Here is a 23290-nt window from a genome sequence, read left to right as displayed (position 1 = left end):
GGTTTCGACAATATTAATAACAAATGTTTCGTAGAATAAAGGTTAAAATATGTCATAAGTCTATGTACTCTTTACAAATTTACAATTTAGTCTCTGCACTTTTATTTTCAAGATTTTAGTCCCTCTACTTTTTAGGTTTGAAAATCAAGTCCAATTGTTGACATTGTTAAATTTTTTTGTCAATTTTGTTGATGTCATATTTTTTTAATAAAAAATATTCACTTGGTAGTCATGTAACTAAAAAATGACGTTGTAATGAACCTGAATTTAACAAAATATTTTTAATATATGCAAAAACAATGTAAAATATAAATTTATAGATATAAAATAGACTCAATTAAATAATGAAAGATAAGAAAATTTCAAATGTATGTTGGTTTCACTGAAAACAACTTTTATGAAATATTTTTAAGAAATCTATCAAACAACAAAAAATATTTTACACAGATTTATCCAAACACCAGAAAATATTAATGTTTACAAGAAAGAAAGTCATTTTCCAGAAATCATTTTCCAGAAATCATTTTCAGTAAAACAAAGAAACCCTTATTTTTAGCAATGGGGAGGGAAAATTTTCACTTATTTTGAAGAGGTCTTATTTTTTTTATAAGAGTTATTACTCAACTTTCTAATTTCAAGTTTAAATTTGTACTAACTATTCTTTATTTTCTGTCTAATTATTGTAAAAAAAATAAGTTTTTTTTCTCGTATTAAACGAGGCAACATATTAGAGTAATTTGTGTTTTGTGTAACGTTTGTGAAGTTGAAGTATGATAAAAGAAAAAAATATTTTAGGTACCAAATTAAAGAGATGGATTAAAAGATATGATAAAGTTGGTATGGGAAAGAAAAAGAAAAAAAATAGTAGTGAAGTGGAAAGGTGATATTGGGTTGGATCGGCCATTGTATCCTTCATTTATTTCCTCTCCTGTTCTCTTAGCCCACAAATCAAGTCTTAATCAACTTTTGGGTTAGAAGTTGGTACATATATAGTAATACCATTTTAGGTTTAGGGTTTTTGTAAGGCGAGTGAGTGTGTAATTTTCTTCCTCTCCGCGAAGCCAGCCGCTTGGTAGACAGGAGAAACATGAAGACCATTCTTTCTTCCGAGACGATGGACATCCCCGATGGGGTTAGCGTCAAAATAAAAGCCAAGGTTATCGAAGTTGAGGGTCCCAGGGGTAAGCTTATCCGCGACTTCAAGCACCTCAACCTCGACTTCCATCTCATTAAGGACGAGGAGACCGGCAAGCGTAAGCTCAGGATTGAGGCTTGGTTCGGCTCCAGGAAGACTAGCGCCGCCATCCGCACCGCTCTCAGCCACGTCGAGAACCTCATCACCGGCGTCACCAAGGGATACCGTTACAAAATGAGGTTCGTCTATGCTCACTTTCCCATCAACGCCTCCATCACTAACGCCAACAAGTCCATCGAGATCCGTAATTTCCTTGGCGAGAAGAAGGTCATCTCTCTACCCTTTCTTCTGCTTATATTGGATTGGAATCTGACTGTCACTGTTCATTCTTTTATTTTATTTTTGTATTTGGGGAAGGCATTTAGTACTGTTTTTATTTCATATGGTTTCATGTTCTATTGTAGGGAATATAAATTTCTTAGGAAGAACTGTTTTCTGTCAATCCATGTTCTGACTTCATTTGCCTATGCGTAGACATGGGCAGCCATTACTTTTTTCAATCCAATTGTTCACCATGCTCAATTGTCGTCATGTTATTGTTTCAAGAGTTGGAGATATACCTGCTAATAACCTGAAATTATATATAAATATTGGCTGCTCATCTTCTGTTGGTGAACAAACAGGTGCGCAAGGTGGATATGTTGGAAGGGGTTTCCATAGTTCGATCTGAGAAGGTGAAGGATGAGATTGTTTTGGATGGTAATGATATTGAACTTGTGTCACGATCAGCAGCTTTGATAAATCAGGTAACCATTGAATCCGTTACACAATATTTCACATGCATGCTCTGTACATACAGCTTAAATATTTTGCTTTCGTAATCTAAGTGTTGGACCTTGGTATGAAACAGAAATGCCATGTGAAGAACAAGGATATTAGAAAGTTCCTTGATGGTATCTATGTTAGTGAGAAGGGAAGGATCGCCGAAGAGGAATGAATGATAGGGTTATCTCTTGAGACATAGTTGTAGTTCTGCTTTATTGAGAACTTGGTTTTTGTTTTGACTTGAATTCAACTGCAGAGTACAAGGATGTTATCTTTATTTATTGTTGAGAAAATTTTGAATCTTTTGTTTGAATTTTGTACTTCAATTATGTCTTGATGCATTTTTAAGCGTTGTGTTTTCTGTATGCTGGTTTTGAGAAATTTCCTTGTGCCATGTTTATCGGTGTCGGAAATATGTGAACTCATAATAGATGAACTAAGTGGCGGAGTCGGGTACTTATATATTTTTACTATGGTAAGTGTAATTTTATCATTTTAATAATTTATACATTTATAATTCTAATGGGTTAAATTAATTTTTTATTATTTTGGGATTAAATTATAATTTTACTATTATTAATTTAAAATTTTATAAATTATAGAAAAATTAAAAATTTATCGTTTTGGCCCTTGGTCATTATGATTGTCACAAAACTTTCACTTCGACTCTTCTTTCTTAATAATATAATCTAAATTGGTTTAAACATTAGAAAACGCTTTGGCTAAGGTTTTTAAAGTGGATGTTTGAACTCATTTCAAGCATATGTGTGTGTGTGGTTTTAAGAGTTGAATATAAAGGTTTTAGTCGTCACATATGCGTCGAATGAAACCGTTATTTATCACCACCTCTTTCAGAGAAATTTGTTTCTCGTTAATCAATAAAACACGAATGTGTTTTTTTTTAGCTAGAATCGTTTCTAAGGCATGCATTATGATATTTATTTTCAGCGACCAATTATGAATCTGTTACACGAAATTATTTTTTTCTTTTATTTAATCAAAGTTAATATCTTTTTTATTTTCTCGAAATTTTATTTTAAGCCTCAAATCATATATTTATCATAAATTATATTTAAAAATAAATGTAATTCTCACGTGTGTATATATCATGTAATTCAAAATAAATAAATTAATTTTTCATAATCAAATCCGATATCATAATAAATTGTTTGAGTTTTTATCATAGTTACAATTTAATTATCTCATTATTAAAACTTTGGTTTATTTTAAGTTCAATGTTTGGTTTAAGCCACATCAATTTAGAGTAACTTCATTTAATTATTATATTAAGAATTTTACTCAAGCTCACTAATTGAAAATAATAAATGAATTCATGCAACATAAGCTTACTTTATATATAATCAATTTTTTTTCAAAACTAAATCAATTCTAGATTTTTTTTAAAAATTAAATCTTATCCAGTTTTTGTACATGTTATTGATGCATGAGAATTTCGAACAATAGGAATATTGATGTTATTGAGATATGTTCAACAAGACAACAATAAAAGCAGACACAATACTTTTATGAGAATAGACACGTGATACTTTTATGAAAATATGACACAAGCAGCATCATGACAATAATGACAACAACGAATATGAGCATCAGCAATGTAGACAACATTCAATAAGAAAACATCCTTAACATTGTTGGCATATGTTGATCAATTTAATTTGATTCATTTTGAAAAATAATGATTTTTTTTTAATTTAGAAATTGAAAACATAATCCTAACGCATATGTTGAAATCACTGAAATTAATAAAAGAAGAAAAATCTAGTTTTTTTTTTTTGGGGTTTTGTTTCTCTGTTTTCCATTTAAGTTTATTTAAAAAAAACTTTTTATTGAATGAACAATTTATAAAATATTAGTAATTTATGAAACACGAAAATGTAGTGACAGTTGGATAAGTATGGATTTTAAAAAGGTAATCCAACACCAAATAAGAAAATTGTTTGAATAAGTAGTTAGGAGTTAGGACAGCATCAGCATCCTGATTTTGACAGCCAACAAAATGGGAAAGACTGGAATGTGGGGGCATCTTATTCTCATACTGATTATGAATTCCACTGGCTACTCGAGTAAGTTAAGCTTAGTGTTGAAATGCGTCATCCCCTATGCCTATAAACCAGTTTCCATTTCTTCTGTAACCATGAAAAACTTCGGTTATTACATGGCAATGGTGGTAGTTCAATTTGCTTATGGTGGATCAAACATTCTCATCAAAATCGCTCTTGAGAGAGGCCTCAATCAATTTGTCTTCCTAGTTTACCGCCATAACTTGCCATGCTTTTGTTAGCCCCCCTCCCCTGCTTATGTACTTGAAAAGTAAGCTAAACTTACAAGTTTCAGTCTCTTATTATTCCTAGTCAATCCACCACCAAAAATTTCAGCAGAACCTGTTTTGTATTTTGCAAGCAGGAAAGAACGTCCTTCGCTTTCGTTGCCCATGTTTGGCCAAATATTTTTGTTTTCATCTCTAGGGACTACTATTCATCTTAATTTGTACTTTGCTGCTTCAGCTTACACTTCTCCAACTGTAGCCACCGCCTGGAGCAATGTTATCCCTAGTTTGACGTTTCTAATGGCAGTTTTTCTGAGGTATATGTAAAGACTAAATCAATCCTCACCTTTTGGCCTTCCAATCTCAGCTGAATATTGCTTTTCTTTTTTATGTTTCCAATTCAGGATGGAAAATGTGAAGATTAGAAGTGGCAGCGGTGGAGCCAAGGTATCGGGTACCTTTTGGAGAGGAGGGTTCCAATTGAAAGGCTTTGTAGAGAGGCCATTGATAAACATATATGGCACAAATGGTTCTGAATCTCAAGAGTGAGTATAGTAGGCATGGAAATGAAAGTTGGATCAAAGGCTCTGCTCTTGATCTAGTCAGTTACATTGCTTGGAGTGGATGGCTAATTCTCCAGGTTAATAGATATTTACTACTGTATGCCATTTTCATGTAGATACCGTGGATAATTCTTTCTTCATTTCTTTTTCCTATTTTTGGTAATAATTTCTCCCTCTTATCGCAGGCTGAAGTATATCCACCTCAATTATCGCTAAATGCTCTAATCTGCTTCATTGCATCGTTTCAATCTTCTGTTCTTGCCCTGTTTTTTGCAAGAAATCCACTCCTGTGGAGACTGGAGCGGAATGTACAGCTTTTGACCATCACGTAAGTGCTCCATCCAGAATTCAACTAAGGCTATTTTTTTAATTCAAACATTAATTTCAAACTTAAAAAATTTGGTAAAAATACAGCTTTTATTTCAAACTAAAATTTTAACTAGAAATAAAAAATTTTAGCTTTTTGGCTTTTAAATTTTTTTAAATAAACTTATTTTTATTATTATCTCCAATTACATTTCTATTTTAGAAAAGCAAGTCTAAAATTAACATTTTAATTTCTTAAAGGCACTTCTTTTACATCAATGGTAAATATTATCCTTTTTTTTTCATCGCACTTTTAACCTTAATGGTAAATTAATTTTAGCTCTTACGTCTCGTACTTGAGGTAAGTGTTGTACTTCTATAACAATGTCCGGGTATATAGAATACTAGTAATTTAGAAAGAAAGAAAAAAAAGAGGACATTCTTACGTAAAATGAGAAGGAAATTGAAGGCTTTCAGCATTATTTGTTTATATGAGATTGCTAAAAATGAAATTTGTTATAGGGAGTGGTGCTCTCAGAATTAGTCTTCTACTTACAAACATGGTGTATCATTAACAAAGGACCAGTCTTCTCCAGTTCTCCGCAATGTTTATTCCACTGCTTGTCATTGTCGCAATATTCTCTGCAATTGTTTTCGCAGAGCGACTTCACTTAGGCAGGTAAAGTTAATAATGCTAAGAAAAATGTTGTTTCTTCATAGCCTGTTCGCATGGTTCTCATTTGGTTGGGTTTGGCAAATTTTCAGCATGGTGGGTACATTTCTTATTTTGTACTTTGGGGAAAAAGGAGGGACAGTTTTGTCGCAGGAAATACAAAGAATGGAGATGATCAAAGACTAGTAGTGATCTCCAGCATCAAATGCCCAATAGCCACAAGAGAGGCGATGTGTTGAGAAAAATGTTAATCACTTGCTTCCACCCAAATATGCTTATTAGTAATTTTGAATCAGGGTAATTTTCATGAAGTGGGCGGTTGGTTGGTTCAATGTGCTCTTTCTTTTAAGTAGAGGAATAAAGAAGACTTTACAAACTGCATAACCAGTAGTTTTTAACACCTTTGGATATATATTTGTTTCGAGAAAACTAAACGTCTGCAGAGGCAAATCTAGGGCCACAAAGGCTGTAAGTGAGATTTGGTGGGATCCAAATGCATCTAAAGATGGTAAAAGTATCATGGACATTTTTGTATTAGGAATCAAATTGTATTTTGCTTCTATTTTAAAAAATAGATGAATTAGTCATTGTATATTAGATTAAAGAGCAAATACTTTCTGTTAAAAATTTCATCTATTTCTACCGTTAAAAACTAGTCTCTATTTGTCAAGCTGAGATAGACGTAGCACACCATGTGTAATTTTTTAGTTATTTTGTTAATTACGCCAAATATTAACAGTAGAAACAGGGTGAAGCCAGAACAATTTTTTAGGGAGGCCGAATGAAATTTTAATTTCTTATAGTCTATATATTTATAATTTTTTAAAGGATTAAACCGAATTTTTATAATTTTAGGGGGGCCAAAATACAATTTTACTTTTACTAATTTAAAGTTTTAAAAAAATGTAGAGGTCCTAAATGGTGATTTTTCATTTTAGGGGGGCCGGGGCCTATGCCCCCCCTAAAATCGCCTCTGAGTAGAAATAGATGAAATTTTTAATAGAAAGGATCGATTTCCTCTTTAATCTAATATATGGGGACTAATGTACTCAATTTTTGAATAAAAATAGCAAAATGCACTCTGACTTCTTATATAGGGATCTTCATGGTATTTTTACTATATAAAGATTGAAATTAAATCTCACAAAAGTAACACCATCGAGGTCTTGATTAGAGGTGCTTATGGGCTGGGCCCAACAAAAAATTTAGGCCAATTTGCTAGAGCCAGGCCAAAAAAAAAGACCTAAAATTTTGCCAAACCTTGGCCCAAATAAAAATGCTAAAATTAGGGCCCGGCCTGACCATATTAATTTTTTTGTATGATTTTTAAATATATATATATAATACATAAAAAATACTAAAAATATTAAATTAAATATTTCCCAACAAATTGAAAATAAATTTTAAAAATATGTATACTTAAATAACACTAATATAGATACAACTTAACAAGCAAATGTCTCTAAAATAATAACAAAATTAACAATAAAACGAGTGTTATACAATATGCAAACAATAACAACAAAATAGTAGTAACGTAATAGTGGAATGGTAGTAAAACACGGAGAAAACAACAAGAAAATAACATTAAAACAACAAAAAATAGTAAATTTTTTGTCTTTTTGTGAATTCGGGCTGGGCCCGGGCCAAAAATACCTTACCCGAGGCCTGTCTCATTTTTTAAATAAGCTTTAGTTTTTTGCCCAAGCCTATTTTTCGGGCCTATATTTTTACCCAAACCCTTCCACTTTTCGGGCGGGCCTTCGAGCCAAGCCAGGTCTAGTCTTGATCATGTCATATTAAAGTTTCAGAAAAAAGTGTTATGAAATTTGGAGAAATGTGTCAAAGCTTTCAACCTATTCAGCAGATTATCACATGTAAGAGAAGAGAGAGAAAAGAAGTAAAAGAAAAAAAACTTAGTATTTTATTAAAGGGATAATATAATTTTTTGCCCTTCAACTTGGCAAGTAGGTCCACTTTGGTACTTGTATTTCTTTTTGGTCCACTTGGTCCTTGAACTTGCCAACTAGATCTATTTTGGTCCCTGAACTTAAATTATGTCAAGATTTGATGATGTGACTAGTGTTATTGGAACATGATCAGATCAGATGGATCGAGAACTGATCGATATAATATTACGAACAAATGCGTTGAAACGGTTGACTCAAAAACTATTTCAAATTGGTAAACGCCAAAAATCGAGAAAATATGGACAGTTGAACCAATGTCAATTATCCAAGAAGTATTATCAAACACACCATTCAAGGGATTTGTTTGAGTTTGAGGATTACCAAACACTATTATCAACGCTTGCCACTGCGCAACATTAAGACCAGGTAACGCAGCAGTCGTCGTTGGGGTAGGAGATGCACCTGTCGAATCATCAACCCCCGTTGCAACAGTAGCACTTGCATGGAACACCCCTCAACCTCGACGAGCAGCAAATGAAGGGCGAGAGGTAGGCGTCTTTCCACAAGCACTACTTGTGCTCTTAGCTTCTAACTTTGATGATGGTGGTGGTGGTGTGGTCATCTTAATTTGGTTTATGGTATTTTAGGGTTTGGCCGTGATACCATGACAATAGTAGGGTAAAGTCCCAATTATCATTCATCAACATAAGAGAATATATATACATGTCATATCGAAGTTAAAATTGAAATAGGAAAACTACTCCTAGTCATTCTCTACTTCCTATAATATAGAAAACTATTCTTAAAATAAATTATCTCATAATATTCATATCTTTCTGCAATAATAACATTACCAAAATATGCAATTGATGTAGGTAATAAAATGTGCCTAATAAAATTAAAATGTATAAAATATTTTAAGATAAAACTTTGATTGAATGGTAAAGTTAAGATTCTATCAATGGTATGGATTCAAATCACATCATATATAAATTTTTATAGACTTTTTTTAAAAAATGAAAAAACTAAAGTGACCTAAAATAATATAACTTGACTTATTTGTAACGCGGAATGTCATTTCTATAATTTCCTTAATCGAGTTGGTGCTCGGCTAACTTGTAACATCAACTCAGTCAAAAGTTTAAACAATAATATAGGTAAACAATTACAAAAAATAGTTTTAAAATAAAAGGTTTTTTTTCATATTTTCAATAAAAATGTATTAAAAATGTTTAAAATAAAATCTTTAAAAATTAAAAATTTTAAAACAATTTTGAATAATTTAAAAAAAATGAAAAATGTAGTTTTTTTAAAAAATTCAAACAATGTTTTATTTGCTCGAGGAATGGTAATAAGGTCTCTCCAAACTTTAATATATTCATTTGGTTAATATTAAATCAATTTTGAACAATTTTTTTAATTTTTTAAAATGATATTAATTATATATGAAATATATTTTATGTAAATTTAAATACAAAGTATATAAATTATTATTATGTCTTGATTTGTATAGAACGGTGATTAAAGTTTTTACCCAACATCTGTTTAACACGAATCTCAAATCCTATTCACCACTCTTAATATTGTATAAAAATAAAATATTATAATAAAATAAGTTTTATAAAGATAATAAATTAAGTTATAAAATTTTTTTAGTGTATTTTGAAAAAAAAAAGTTACACAATATACTTAAATTTAATTTAAATCAATTTAGAATTTATATTATTATTTAAAATTATTTTACACTAATATTTAATATGCTTTAAATAATTAAATTTATAAAAATATTTTTGATATATAAATGGCTTAAATTAATTAAAAAATACTTATACAAGTATAATTTAATATAGACAGAATGAATAGCTCAAATTTTACAAACTTTATTACCATTAAAAGGGTTCATGAGTGAGATTAGATCAAGGTCAGATCTCAAAAAAAATTCCAACTTTGAGTTTATTTCATCCAAACGGACCATTTCAGTGTTTAAAAAAAATATTTTATATTTAAATTTAATAATAAAAATAATATTAATATAAATTTTTATATTTTTAATTATTTTAAACAGTGAACAGGCCCAGCGGAGCCATCTCAAACATTAATTTTAAATTTTAATCTAATTATTGACATATTAATATTTGTATAAAAACATTTAATATGAAATATTCTTATTGAATTCATAATAACTTGCTTATAAAATTGCTTTAATTAATATATTTATTACAAAATTATTAATAATATCAATATATATAATAAAATATTTTTTAATTTTAACAGTACAAAGTACAAAAATTAAATATCAAGACTAACTACGTTTAATTTTTAAACAACAAAATGCAATTTTTGGGAAAACAAAAGCATCAGTGGCATGACTTAAATACTGATAAATGTAAAAAAAAATTTAAATTTATCAGACCAGACCAATTTTTTGAATAATTATGAGAATAGGCCGATTCAGGGAAAACACTTCCAGCTAGAAGCATTTTCAGGTGAAATGCAGAAAAAAGCTTCTGGCTAGAAATGCTTTCTGCATGTTGCCAAAAAAACGCTTCCAGCTAGACGCGTTCCCCCTCCCCAACGGCTAATTAAAATAGTCGTTGCCCTCCACCCCACAACGGTAATAAAAAAAACCCTATAAACCCCCCCACCATTACTTATTTTTCACAAAATTCCCTAAAAAATCTCTCAAAATTCTCAAACCACTCTCAAATTTCTCTCTTAAATCTATGATAAATGATAAAAGTAACATATTTTAATCTTGTTCCTAATGCGTTTATGGATGATTATTTATGCAAATTAGTGAATTTTATGCTCCTAATCCTTTGAATTCATGTTTCTATACTTAGGAGAGCATTTGGAAGCGAAAGGAGCAAAAAAAGAGTGAAAATCGGAAAAATAAAGCTGAATTCAGGAGCCATATGGCCTGGGCCTTCCCACGTAGGCTGGACACACGACCATGTGCCTGTAATAGCCCGATTTTTTAGTGATGTCAGAAATAGTGGTTTCGAGGCCACCAAATCCTACAAGTAAGTTCGTAAATATTATTATTTAATATTTACGAGTCAAATATAGTTTTAAAAAGGTTTTTGATTTGGTAATTTATGTTCTATAACAATTTATTAGGTTCAAGTGGTAAGACCCTAAGGTCAAGTGGTTTTAGAAAGTGAGGTATCAAGACCTCGTTTCTATAAACCGAGCCATAAATATTTTTATAAATATTTACGGAGTTTCATTAAGGTGGTATTAAAGTTTCATTGAAAAATTTTAACGTTTCGATAGTTAATTAATTAAAAAGAACTAAATTGGAAAATGTGTAAAACTTGCTAATTATAGCAATTAGGTGATGAAATTATTAATTGAGGAAGGAATTAAGTGATAATTAAGCCCTAAATAGTATAGTGGGACAGTAAATTGATGGATAAGGACAAAATAATTAAATTATAATGGCAAACTTGTAATTTAGTTGAAATTAAAACAAAATTAAGGAAGAAGAAATAGGATTTCTTCTTCATTTTCTTCTTTTGTCACTGACGAAACACCATAGAAATAGATTGGAGAATTGGTTGAGCATACGAGCTTCCATGTGAGTTCAATTCTTACTCGTTTCTTGTAATTTTTATGTTTTTGAGATAGTTGCAACTAGGTCCAGCTAACCCGTACATTCGTTTCTGATTCAGTTAAAAATTTTGGAAGTTTCCATTGAAAAATATTAGATGTTTTTGATGAATAACATGGATTTGGAGCTTTGATTGTGTTGTGTGATGATTTTGTAAAGTGATTTTTGTTAAATATTGATTTTAGGATTAAATTGTGAAAATGTCAAAATATTAGGGTTTGATAGTGAATTTTAGGTTTATTAAAGTCTGTATGAGGGCCTAGAATATTTGGATAGGTTATTTATTTGAGAAAATTAGTTAATGTGATAGATTAACTAATTAAGGGATTAAATTGTAAAAATTGTAAAAGTTTAGGGTAATTGCATAAAGTTGAAAAATAGAAGGGTATTAATTGTAAAATGGATTAGAAATGAAATATATGCTAATAAATGAGTAATTTTATATTTTAGATCAAGATCCCGTAAATACTCGTGGAAAAAGAAAAATAGCGGAATAGTTCCTAAACTTCTGCAATTACTACAATTCAGTCCAGGTAAGTTCGTACGGTTAAAATTTAACATTTGTACAAATTGATGATTAGTATTATGCATATATTCTATTGTTGGAAATGAATTATTGTTTGAATTATAATATTGAATTGGATATTCGGTTTCAATTGAACGCGAGATTTGAGTACATACGTGATTTGGTGTATGACGGGGGTTTGGAGTGGAGATGGTATTGGAGGGAGATATTAGAATTTTACCCAAGTAAACGGGGTTCATCATTTGTTGTGAACTATCGTGTTTTATTTTCTTTTTGGCGTGATTGGGTGGATCAGCTCTTACTAGCTTCTGTTCAGCTTTCGAGCTTCTGTTGGCGTATTTGGGAGGACCAGCTCTTATGAGCTTCTGTTGACGATGTACTCTTATCCATAAGTCGTTCTTCGAATGGAAAAATATCGATAAGGTGATTTATTTCATAAATTTGAAAGACATGTTATTTATTTTTGTATTGATTTAAATACGAATGTATTTGTCGATTGAAGTTGTGAATGACAGGGAGTTGTCATGGATGATTTTTATTATTATTTGATTTATTGTAATTAGTTCGGTAAGATTTTTGTTTATATCGTCGAACTTACTAAGTTTCATTAAGCTTACTTGTGTTGTTTAATGTCATTGTATATTTTTAGAAGGTTGGACGAAAGGATCGGCACTCAAGTCACACTATCCAATTTATCTCGGTAGTTTTTGAAATGTTAAATTCAAATTATATGACATGTATAGGCTCTTGTGCTATTTTGGTTAATGTTTGGCTTATGTAAATATTATGAATGATATTTTGTGCAAATAACTAATTTGCAAAGGGTATGAGAATGAGGTATAGTTGTTATGCTAGTATGTGTGGCTTACATATATTTGATTTGTTATGGTTGTGGTAACTTTATTAGGTATTTTGATTTGGTATTGCTTGAATGAGTTGATGAATTGAATTAATGTGTATTTTGAGATTAAATTATATATAATTGTGGTACCTAGGAGGGCATATTGGTTAGGCACATATTAGGTTAGTTTTGATGTGTTTTTGATCCGATTAATGTCATTTTGATTTTGTATTTTAGTTAGTATTTCAGTTTCTTAAAGTCCAAGCAATTTGATTATGTTTGTATTAATGTATGATTTGAATGATTTACTATTTCGTTGTTAATACTCCATAACTCTGTTTCGGCGCCGGATACGGGTTAGAGGTGTTACAGTGCCAAACTATGTTGATTTCGCGACTTGCATCCCAAACAAGCGGAAAAAAGTATTTTTTAGGCTTTCTAAGCATTCTAAAATATATAAATACCAAATAGAAGAAGAGAGAAGGGAGTCATCAGAGAATGTCGACGAAAACAACTCAATGAACACTATTGGAGCCAACTCTGAAGTGAATTTCCTAGCTCGTGTTCGACCCTGTGTAACTCACTGACTTGGGTCACATGGCCAACCCACACCCGTGTGCCACGCTGTGTACCCTTCAAAATGGCCTCACACGCCCGTGTGACAGGCCGTGTGCTAGGCTGTGTGAAAACTGGAGGGTATACTGACTTGTGCCACGCGGCAAAGCTACACGCCCATGTGCTAGGCCATGTGAAGCTACTAATTTAATTTCAAAGGAAGTTATAGGGGACACATGACCGTGTCACCTAGTCTTGTGTCACACACGGCTGAGACACACGCCCATGTCTCTGCCCGTATGGACAAAAATAGGTCATTTTCCAAGCCATATTTCTCACCCAAATTGGTACCAACCTACACACATCAATATGCATACAACCATGGCATAAATAGGCAACCAAAATCAACCAATATCAAGTTTATAACATGTAATAATATCACATACCATCATGATACATATAAGCACCTCAAATGGCCACTTATAAACATGTAAACTATGTATCCAAATGTACCTAATTGGTCAAACACATATATGAAATCTTTGTGCCTAAAACTTAGCATGTATGCCACTTATAAATCTCAACCATTTGATACCTAAAATACCGATTCAAAATAAAGATATTCACATAACTTCCATACATCATATACTATAAGGCTATTTACATATATATATATACATAACCAAATTCAAGCCAAATTAAATGGCTACAACACAACAAAACATATGGGTTTCCAATAGCCAAAAGATCTATACATGCCATTTATCCCAAATATAAAGTCAAAAGTACCAAAATAACATTTGATAGTGTGATGTGTTCCCTAACGACTTCCAATCCGAACGAGCTTCTGAATCACTATAAAACACAAAAAAATAAACAGACTAAGCAATTAAGCTTAGTAAGTTCGTATAACACAGAATTAAACTTACCATTTAACCACAATTTAAGTAAGTATTTCAAAAGTATAACACAATTCAATTTGGCCAAAGCCTATCACATAACCAATAACCAAGTTAGCCATGTATTCATATAAAAACTAAGAATCATGTATGAATTCAACAATTATTAAATTCCATGTACATGAAATTTTTATACTAGTTCGTATTGAACTTGTATAATCTCGCAATGACACTATGCCCGTTGAACCACTTAAAATATCGTTAGATATGCGGGTAGCACACACCAGGTGCACTAAACTATAATCTGTCAATTTCTATACATATACGCTCTTTCGAGCCATAATCAGTAAGCTCCTCCGAGCTAAACAACGGTAAGCTCATACGAGTTGAGAATCGGTAAACTCTCACGAGTTGTAAATCGGTAAGCTCATACGAGCTGTGGTGGGTCGGCAACACATGCAAGACCTCAACCAAATCAATAACCCTAATGACATGTCATTTGTATCCTACGAATTCCTAAGGTTCAAACGGGGCTCGGTATTCTTCGTACGTCGTCGGTTATACATTCGATAATCATACATACTAATTAAATCATTCACATACATATATTTCAATTAAAGTATATAAATACTCAAATTAATTATACGAACTTACCTCAAACTCGTATGGAGAAGTACGATCGTTTAATCCACGACTTTATCATTTCCTCGATTTAATTCTAAAAGTTGCTTTTCTTGATCTATATAATCAAATTTAACTAATTTAAGCATCCTTCTATTCAATTTAATCCAAAAATCATGTCATGAAAAAATTACCATTTTGCCACTATACTTTTTACTTCTTTACAATTTAGTCCCTAGGCTCGTAAAATGAAATTTATGCAATTTCATCCACACCTAAGCCTAGCCAAATTAAATATGTGCTTATAGCAGCCCATATATTCCACAAATTCACACATTTACCACACATTTTTCATATTTCACAAATTAACCCCTAATTGACAATTTCAATAAAACTCACTTAACAAAAGTTGTTTATTTAACAACAAAGATTCATTTTCTTCCATTAAACTTTAAAACTCTAACATATTCATCAATGGAAAAACTCAAACTATTCAATAGTTTTGCAAATTAGTCTCCTAGTTAGCTAGGTTAAGTTACAATAATTTCAAAAACATAAAAATCAACAAAAACAAACACCAAATTCACTTACATGCATGAGTTTTCTTGGCTGAAAATTTCAAACTCTCCCAAGCCTATTTTTGCTGAAAATTTCGATGGTAGATGAACTAAGGATGATGGCATATTTTGTTTTATTTAATTTATTCATTAATTGACTATTTACCATTTTAACCTTACCTAACTTTAAAATTTTCATAATTGTCAAGCCATGCACATCCATTATCACCTTTAATGGTCTAATTACCATATAAGAACCTCCACTTTAAAGTTTTATAGCTATTTAACACCTTTAGCTAATAGAACACAACTTTCGCACTTTATGCGATTTAGTCTTTTTTCACAAATTGAGCATACAAACGGTAAAATTTCTTAACGAAATTTTTATACTATAATACGATCATGCTGTAGATATTACAATAATATTAAAATAAATTTTTTGACTTCAGATTTATGGTCTCAAAACCATTGTTTCGATTTCACTGAAAACGGGTCGTTACGACTCTCCCCCCTTAGGAATTTTCGTCCCGGAAAATCTTACCGAAAAATAGGTTAGGGTATTGTTTTCTCATAGCTTCTTCGGGTTCCCAAGTAGCCTCCTAAATCTGATAACGGTTCCAAAGAACCTTCACTAAGGCTATACTTTTGTTTCTTAATTCTTTAATCTCCCGTGCTAAAATTTTGATTGGTTCTTCGTTATGCGACATATTAGGAATCTTCTCAAGTTCTAACGGTAAATCAAGTCGATAAGTCATTGGCCTAATTCTTTCGATAATCTCATACAGCCCAATAAATTGTGGACTCAACTTTCCTTTGCGACTAAAACGGAGAATTCTTTTCCAAGGCGATACTTTTAGAAATACTTTATCACCGATCTGAAACTCAATATCTTTACGCTTCAAATCCGCGTACGCTTTTTGTAGATCTAGAGAGGCTTTCAAACTGTCACGAATCACTTTCACTTTCTCTTCAGCCTCTCGGATCAAATCAACCCCGTGTATCTTTTTCTCACTAAGCTCAGTCCAGTACAATAGAGTTCGATATTTATGACCATATAAAGCTTCATACGGTGCCATCTTAATGCTCGATTGAAAGCTATTATTATATGCGAATTCAACTAACGATAAATATTTTTCCCAATTATTTTCAAACTCTAAAAAACAACAACGAAGCATATCCTTGAGAATCTGAATCATTCTCTCAGACTGGCCATTGCTTTGAGGATGAAATGTAGTGCTAAAATGCAACTGCGTACCCAAAGCCTCTTGGAACTTCTTCCAAAATCGTGATGTAAATTGCGGATCTCTATCCGAAATAATGGAGACTGGCACTTCGTGCAATCTCACAATCTCAGAAATATACAATTCGACTAATTTGTCAAGAGAGAAGTCTGTGTACGCACCGAAATAAAATGTGTGGACTTCATCAAACGATCAACAATGACCCAGGTAACATCTTTCTTTTTCTGAGACAGAGATAATCCCGATACAAAATCCATCGTAACTCTATCCCATTTCCACTCTGGTATCATCGCTAGTTGTAATAGTCCTGAAGGTACTTGATGTTCGGCTTTGACCTGTTGACAAATCAAACACCTGGACACAAAGTCAGAAATGTCGCGTTTCATACCCGACCACCAGTACATTTGTCTCAAATCACTGTACATTTTATTACTTCTCAGATGAAAGAAAAACTACTACTGTGAGCTTCGTGCAAAATTTTCTGTATAAGTTCTACATTTTTAGGCACACAAACTCTACCTTGAAACAACAAACAATCATCGGATTCGATCTGAAACTCTGAATCAATAGTCGACTCACACTGTATTCTTCTGTCTTGCAATTCATTATCACATTTCTGAGCCTCGCAGATTTGCTAAAGAAACATTGGTTTAGCTTTTAACTTAGTTAATATCGAACCATCATCAGACAAAGTCAATCGCATATTCATCGGTCACAAGGCAAACAAAGATTTTCTACTCAGAGCATTCGCAACTACATTCGCTTTCCCCAGATGATAATCAATCACTAATTCATAATCTTTTAACAGTTCAAGCCATCTTGGCTGTCCTAAATTTAAATCTTTTTGTGACATCGGATACTTCAAAACTCTTGTGATCGGTAAATATGTGACATTTTTCACCAAACAAATGGTGTCGCCAAATCTTTAATGCAAACACAATAGCAGCCAACTTTAAGTCGTGTGTCAGATATTTTTTTCATACGGCTTTAATTGTCTAGAAGAATAAGCTATCACTTTGCCCTCTTGCATTAAAACACATCCCAAATAGTTCAACGACGCGTCATTGAAAGTAAAAAACTCTTTACCCGACTTAGGCTGAACCGAAATTGGTGCCTCAGTTATAGTGCTTTCAACTGATTAAAACTTTGTTGACATTTATCAGACCACTAAAACTTCACATCTTTCTGTAACAATCGAGTTATCAGTATAACAATTATCAAAAACCCTTTTACAAATCTCTGATAATAGCCAGCTAATCTTAGAAAGCTTCTGACCTCAGATATGTTTCTTGGTGGTTTCCAATCAACAACTGCTGAAATCTTACTTGGATCAACTCTGATGCCTTTTGCTGATACAATGTGTCCCAAAAATCCAACTTCTCGGAACTAAAACTCACATTTGCTGAATTTAGCAAACAGTTGTTTACCTCTCAACGTTTGTAACACAATCTTCAAATGCTCGGCGTGTTCAGACTCATCTCGGGAATAGATCAGAATATCATTAATGAATACAACAACGAATCTGTCTAAGTACGGTCTGAAAATTCTATTAATCAAATCCATAAAAATTGCAGGAGCGTTAGTTAACCCAAACGGCATAACAAAAAATTCATAATGCCCGTTCCTGGTTCTGAACGCAGTTTTCGGCACATTCGAATCTTTAACCCTTAACTGATAATAATCATATCGCAAATCAATCTTTGAAAATATTGTTGCTCCTCTCAACTGATCAAAAAAATCATCAATTCTCGGAAATGGATACTTATTCTTAATCGTAACCTTGTTAAGCTATCGATAATCGATACACAATCTCATTGATCCATCTTTCTTCCTTACAAACAAAATTGGTGCACTCTAGGGCGAGAAACTCGATCGTGCGAAACCTCTATCTGTTAACTCTTACAACTGAGCTTTCAACTCTTTCAACTCTGTAGGAGCCATTCTATACAGAGCTATCGATATCGGTGACATTCCCGGTACTAACTTAATAGCAAATTCAACTTCTCTGATCGGTGGCAACCTGGGTAATTCCTCTGGAAACACATCTGAATATTCACAAACCACTGGCACTAATTCAATCTTCGATTCAGACACTTTTGTATCCAGTACATATGCAAGGTAAGCATCGCAACCTTTTCTCACATACTTCTATGCTAACATAGCCGATATCACAATAGGCAACCCACTCGAATCATCAGATTCAATACGAAGAATTTTATCGTTCTAACATTTTAATACAATAAACTTTCGTCTACAGTTTACAACAGCATCATGCAGAGTCAGTTAATCCATACCCAAAGTCACATGAAATTCATCAAACGGTAAAAGCATCAAATCGACTGGAAAATTATAACCCTGAGTCATCAAAGGACAATTCTTGTAGACTTTATTAATTAGGACATATTGACCTAAGGGGTTTGATACTTTAACCACTAACTCAGTGGACCCAACCGGTAAACTCTTACTGGACACTAAATTCATACATACATAAGAATGGGTTAATCTGGATCAATCAAAACAGTTACATCAGTGTTATAAAGAGAAAAAGTACCGGTGATAATATCTGGCACCGATGTATCTTCGCGAGCATGAATGGTACAAGCTCTAGCTGGTACCCGCACCTCGGATCTCACTGCAGAATTCCTCGTTACACATCGACTACCACTCATATTTTCAGTGTTTTAGGGTGGTCTCCCTTTAACAGCTATATTGCTCAGCCTCGCAGTTTGATCTTTTTCTTTCTCAGACTTATCAGGGCAATCTCTAAGGTAGTGATCGAAGGAACCACACCTGAAACATGCTCCACTCTTAACTCGACATTCACCATAATGTGGCATGTTGCAGTGTTTACACTCGAGTCTAGCATTTTTAACACTACCCACATTCGCTACGGATGTAACCTGGGGTTTAGGACTAGAGTGTCTCACATCTCTATTAGAATACCCCGCAGAAATAGTAGGACGATAATGATATTCTTTAGATTTCTTCGATGCTGACTGACGACACTTTCCCGTAAATATCTTTCTCGAATCTCTACCGTCAAATTCGACTTTTCTCTTTTCTTTGCTAAGCTATTCGACTTTGTGTGCTCTATCAACTAACACAACAAACTCTTTCAGTTCAAGTATTCCAACTAACAGCTTAATGTCTTCATTCAACCCATCTTTAAAATGTTTGTACATAACCACTTCAGTTGGAATACACTCTCAAGCATACTTACTTAATCGGACGAATTCTCTTTCATATTCAGATATGGTCATACGACCCTGTTTCAATTCTAAAAATTCTTTACGCTTTTGATCGAGAAATCATTGACTAATATATTTCTTACGAAACTCAGATTGGAAGAATTCCTAAGTGATCCTCTCTCTCGACACTACTGAAATCAAGGTATTCCACCACTGGTAAGCTGAATCTTTCAGAAGAGATACATCACATTTGACACATTCTGATGGCGTACAAGATAGTTCATCAAAAACCTTAATCGTATTCTTTAGCCAAAACTCAGCTCTTTTTGGATCATCATCAACTGTAGCCCTAAACTCTTCAGCCCCGTATTTGTGGATTTTATCAACATGAGGTTTACTAACTCGGATTGATTCAGTACATTAAGGAATAACGTGAATTGATTGGGGAACAAGAGGGTTAGAGGTTGTTGAGCAGTCAAGTTCGTCCGTACGAACTCGGTGAACCATTCATTCATCATTTGGAAGAAGGCTTCCTTCGCCTCTCCTCTACGACCTTCAGGTACGGGTTTCAAACCAGAAGACGCTGCTCTTTGAACGGAGGCTGACGCGTTACTTTTAATGTCATTGGAGTCTGCTCGATTGGAATCCATTACTATATGAAAAACATGATTTTAAACTGTTAGGAGACATCACACTATCATAGGTTATAAAATGGCATGTATAGCTAGACTCACATACGCTACGTTAGTCCGAGAATTGACTAAACTGTAGCTCTGATACCAATAAAATATAACACCTTTAATCCGTATCCGACGTTAGAACAGGGTTACAGAGCATTACCAGACTTATAACTCAATCAATCAAACATCTCATTCAATTCAAAAACCATTAATAAACATTTATATGGTCCCAAATATGAGCCATTGATGCCCAAAATATACATTAAAAGTGGTTCGGGACTAAACTGAGTACTCAAGAAATTTTTAGAAAAATATTACAATTTTTCCAAGTATAGGGGACACACGCCCGTGTGGCCAGGTCGTGTGAGCATTCAAAATGGGGAGACACGACCGTGTTCCAGCTCGTGTCTGACCCCGTGTAACTCACTAACTTGGGTCACATGGCCAACTTACACGCCCGTGTGCCAGGCCGTATGAAAACTAGAGGGTATACTGACTTGTGCCACACGGCCAAGCCACAGGCCTGTGTGCTAGGCCGTGTGAAGCTACTGACTTGATTTCTAAGGAAGTTATAAGAGACACACAACCATTTTCCAAGCCATATTTCTCACCCAAATTGGTACCAACCTACACACATCAATATGCATACAACCATGGCATAAATAGGCAACCAAAATCAACCAATATTAAGTTTATAACATGTAATTATATCACATACCATCATGATACATATAGGCACCTCAAATGGCCACTCATAAACATGCAAACTATGTATCCAAATGTACCTAATTGGTCAAACACATATATGAAATCTTTGTGCCTAAAACTTAGCATGTATGCCACTTATAAATCTCAACCATTTGATACCCAAAATACCGATTCAAAATAAAGACATTCACATAACTTCCATACATCATATACTATAAAGCTATTTACATATATATACACAACCAAATTTAAGCCAAATTAAATGGTTACAACACAACAAAACATAGGGCTTCCAATAGCCAAAAGACCTATACATGCCATTTAACCCAAATAAAGTTAAAAGTACCAAAATAACGTTTGATAGTGTAATGTGTTCCCTGACAACTTCCAATCCGAACGAGCTTCCGAATCACTATAAAAAATGGAAAAATAAACAGAGTAAGCAATTCAGCTTAGTAAGTTTGTATAACACAGAATTAAACTTACCATTTAACCACAATTTGGGTAAGTAATTCAAAGCATAACACAATTCAATTTGGCTAAAGCCTATCATATAATCAATAACCAAGTTAGCCATGTATTCATATAAAAACTGAGAATCATGTATGAATTCAACAATTATTAAATTTCATGTACATGTAACATTTATACCGTATATCCGTATATCATATATAGATCATTTTCATATAAATACCTGTACTAGTTCGTATCGAACTTGTATAATCTTGTAATGACACTATGCCTGTTGAACCACTTAGAATATCGTTAGATACGTGGGTAGCACACACGAGGTGCACTAAACTATAATCCGTTAATTCCTGTACATATATGCTCTTACGAGCTATAATCAGTAAGTTCCTCTGAGCTGAACAACGGTAAGCTCATACAAGCTGAGAATCGATACAATCTCACGAGTTGTAAATCAGTAAGCTCATACGAGCTATGGTGGGTCCACAACACATGCAGGACCTCAACCAAATCGGTAACCCTAATGAAATGTCATTTATATCCTACAAATTCTTATTGTTTAAACGGGACTTAATATTCTTCGTACGTCGTCAATTATGCGTTCAATAATCATACATACTAATTAAACCATTCACATACATATATTTCAATTAAAGTATATAAGTAATCCAATTAATTATACGAACTTACCTTAAACTCATACGGAGAAATACAATCATTTAGTCCACGACTTTATCCTTTCCCCTATTTAATTCTGAAAGTTGTTTTTCTTGATCTATATAATAAAATTTAACTAATTTAAGCATCATTCTATTCAATTTAATCCAAAATTCATGTCATGAAAAAAATTACCATTTTACCCCTATACTTTTAACTTCTTTACAATTTAGTCCCTAGGCTCGTAAAATAAAATTCACGCAATTTCATCCACACCTAAGCCTAGCTGAATTATATATGTTCTTATATCAGCCCATATATTTCACAAATTCCCACATTTACCACACAATTTTCATATTTCACAAATTAACCCCTAATTGACAATTTCAATAAAAATCACTTAACAAAAGTTATTTATTTAACAACAAAGATTCATTTTCTTCCATTAAACTTCAAAACTCTAACATATTCATCAATGGTAAAACTCAAACTATTTAATAGTTTTGCAAACTATCCCCCTAGTTAGCTAGGTTAAGTTACAACGATTCCAAAAACATAAAAATCAACAAAAACAAACACCAAATTCACTTACATGCATGAGTTTTCTTGGCTAAAAATTTCAAACTCTCCCAAGCCTATTTTTGCTGAAAATTTTGATGGTAGATGAACTAAGGATGATGGCCTATTATATTTTATTTAATTTATTCATTAATTGCCTATTTACCATTTTAACCTTACTTAACTTTAAAATTTTCATAATTGCCAAGTCATGCACATCCACTATCACCTTTAATGGTCTAATTACCATATAAAGACCTCCACTTTAAAGTTCTATAGCTATTTAACACCTTTAGCTAATAGAACACAACTTTCGCACTTTATGTGATTTAGTCTTTTTTCACAAATTGAGCATACAAACGGTAAAATTTCTTAACGAAATTTTTATACTATAATACTATCATGTTGTAGATATTAAAATAATATTAAAATAATTTTTTTGACTTCGAATTTATGGTCCCAAAATCATTGTTCTGATT

General features: G+C 32.6%; 1 protein-coding gene and 1 pseudogene across 1 annotated transcript; both read left to right on the top strand.

The window, feature by feature from the left end:
* The first annotated feature begins 637 nt into the window (after nt 1–637).
* On the top strand, nt 638–2273 carry LOC107912018 (60S ribosomal protein L9). The gene is made up of 3 exons (XM_016840052.2): nt 638–1462; nt 1819–1941; nt 2046–2273. Exons 1-3 carry the CDS (start codon nt 1088–1090, stop codon nt 2130–2132), a joined length of 585 nt encoding a protein of 194 aa, XP_016695541.1. The 5' UTR covers nt 638–1087; the 3' UTR covers nt 2133–2273.
* A 1704-nt stretch (nt 2274–3977) lies between these two features.
* LOC107918372 (WAT1-related protein At2g39510-like) lies at nt 3978–6459 on the top strand (annotated as a pseudogene).
* The last annotated feature ends 16831 nt before the right edge of the window (nt 6460–23290 follow it).

This window comes from Gossypium hirsutum, chromosome D08, assembly GCF_007990345.1.
Source record: "Gossypium hirsutum isolate 1008001.06 chromosome D08, Gossypium_hirsutum_v2.1, whole genome shotgun sequence".
In the NCBI taxonomy this organism is placed as follows: Eukaryota; Viridiplantae; Streptophyta; class Magnoliopsida; order Malvales; family Malvaceae; genus Gossypium; species Gossypium hirsutum.
Note: the sequence above shows the minus strand (reverse complement) of the source record. Positions and strands in the feature narration are given on the sequence as shown.

Excerpts from the sequence above, each read along its gene's own strand:
- LOC107912018 (XM_016840052.2), top strand. The coding sequence starts at position 1,088 with ATGAAGACCATTCTTTCTTCCGAGACGATGGACATCCCCGATGGGGTT. Across the intron at positions 1,463-1,818 it reads ATTTCCTTGGCGAGAAGAAG|GTGCGCAAGGTGGATATGTT; the intron begins GTCATCTCTCTA and ends GTGAACAAACAG. Across the intron at positions 1,942-2,045 it reads CAGCAGCTTTGATAAATCAG|AAATGCCATGTGAAGAACAA; the intron begins GTAACCATTGAA and ends GGTATGAAACAG.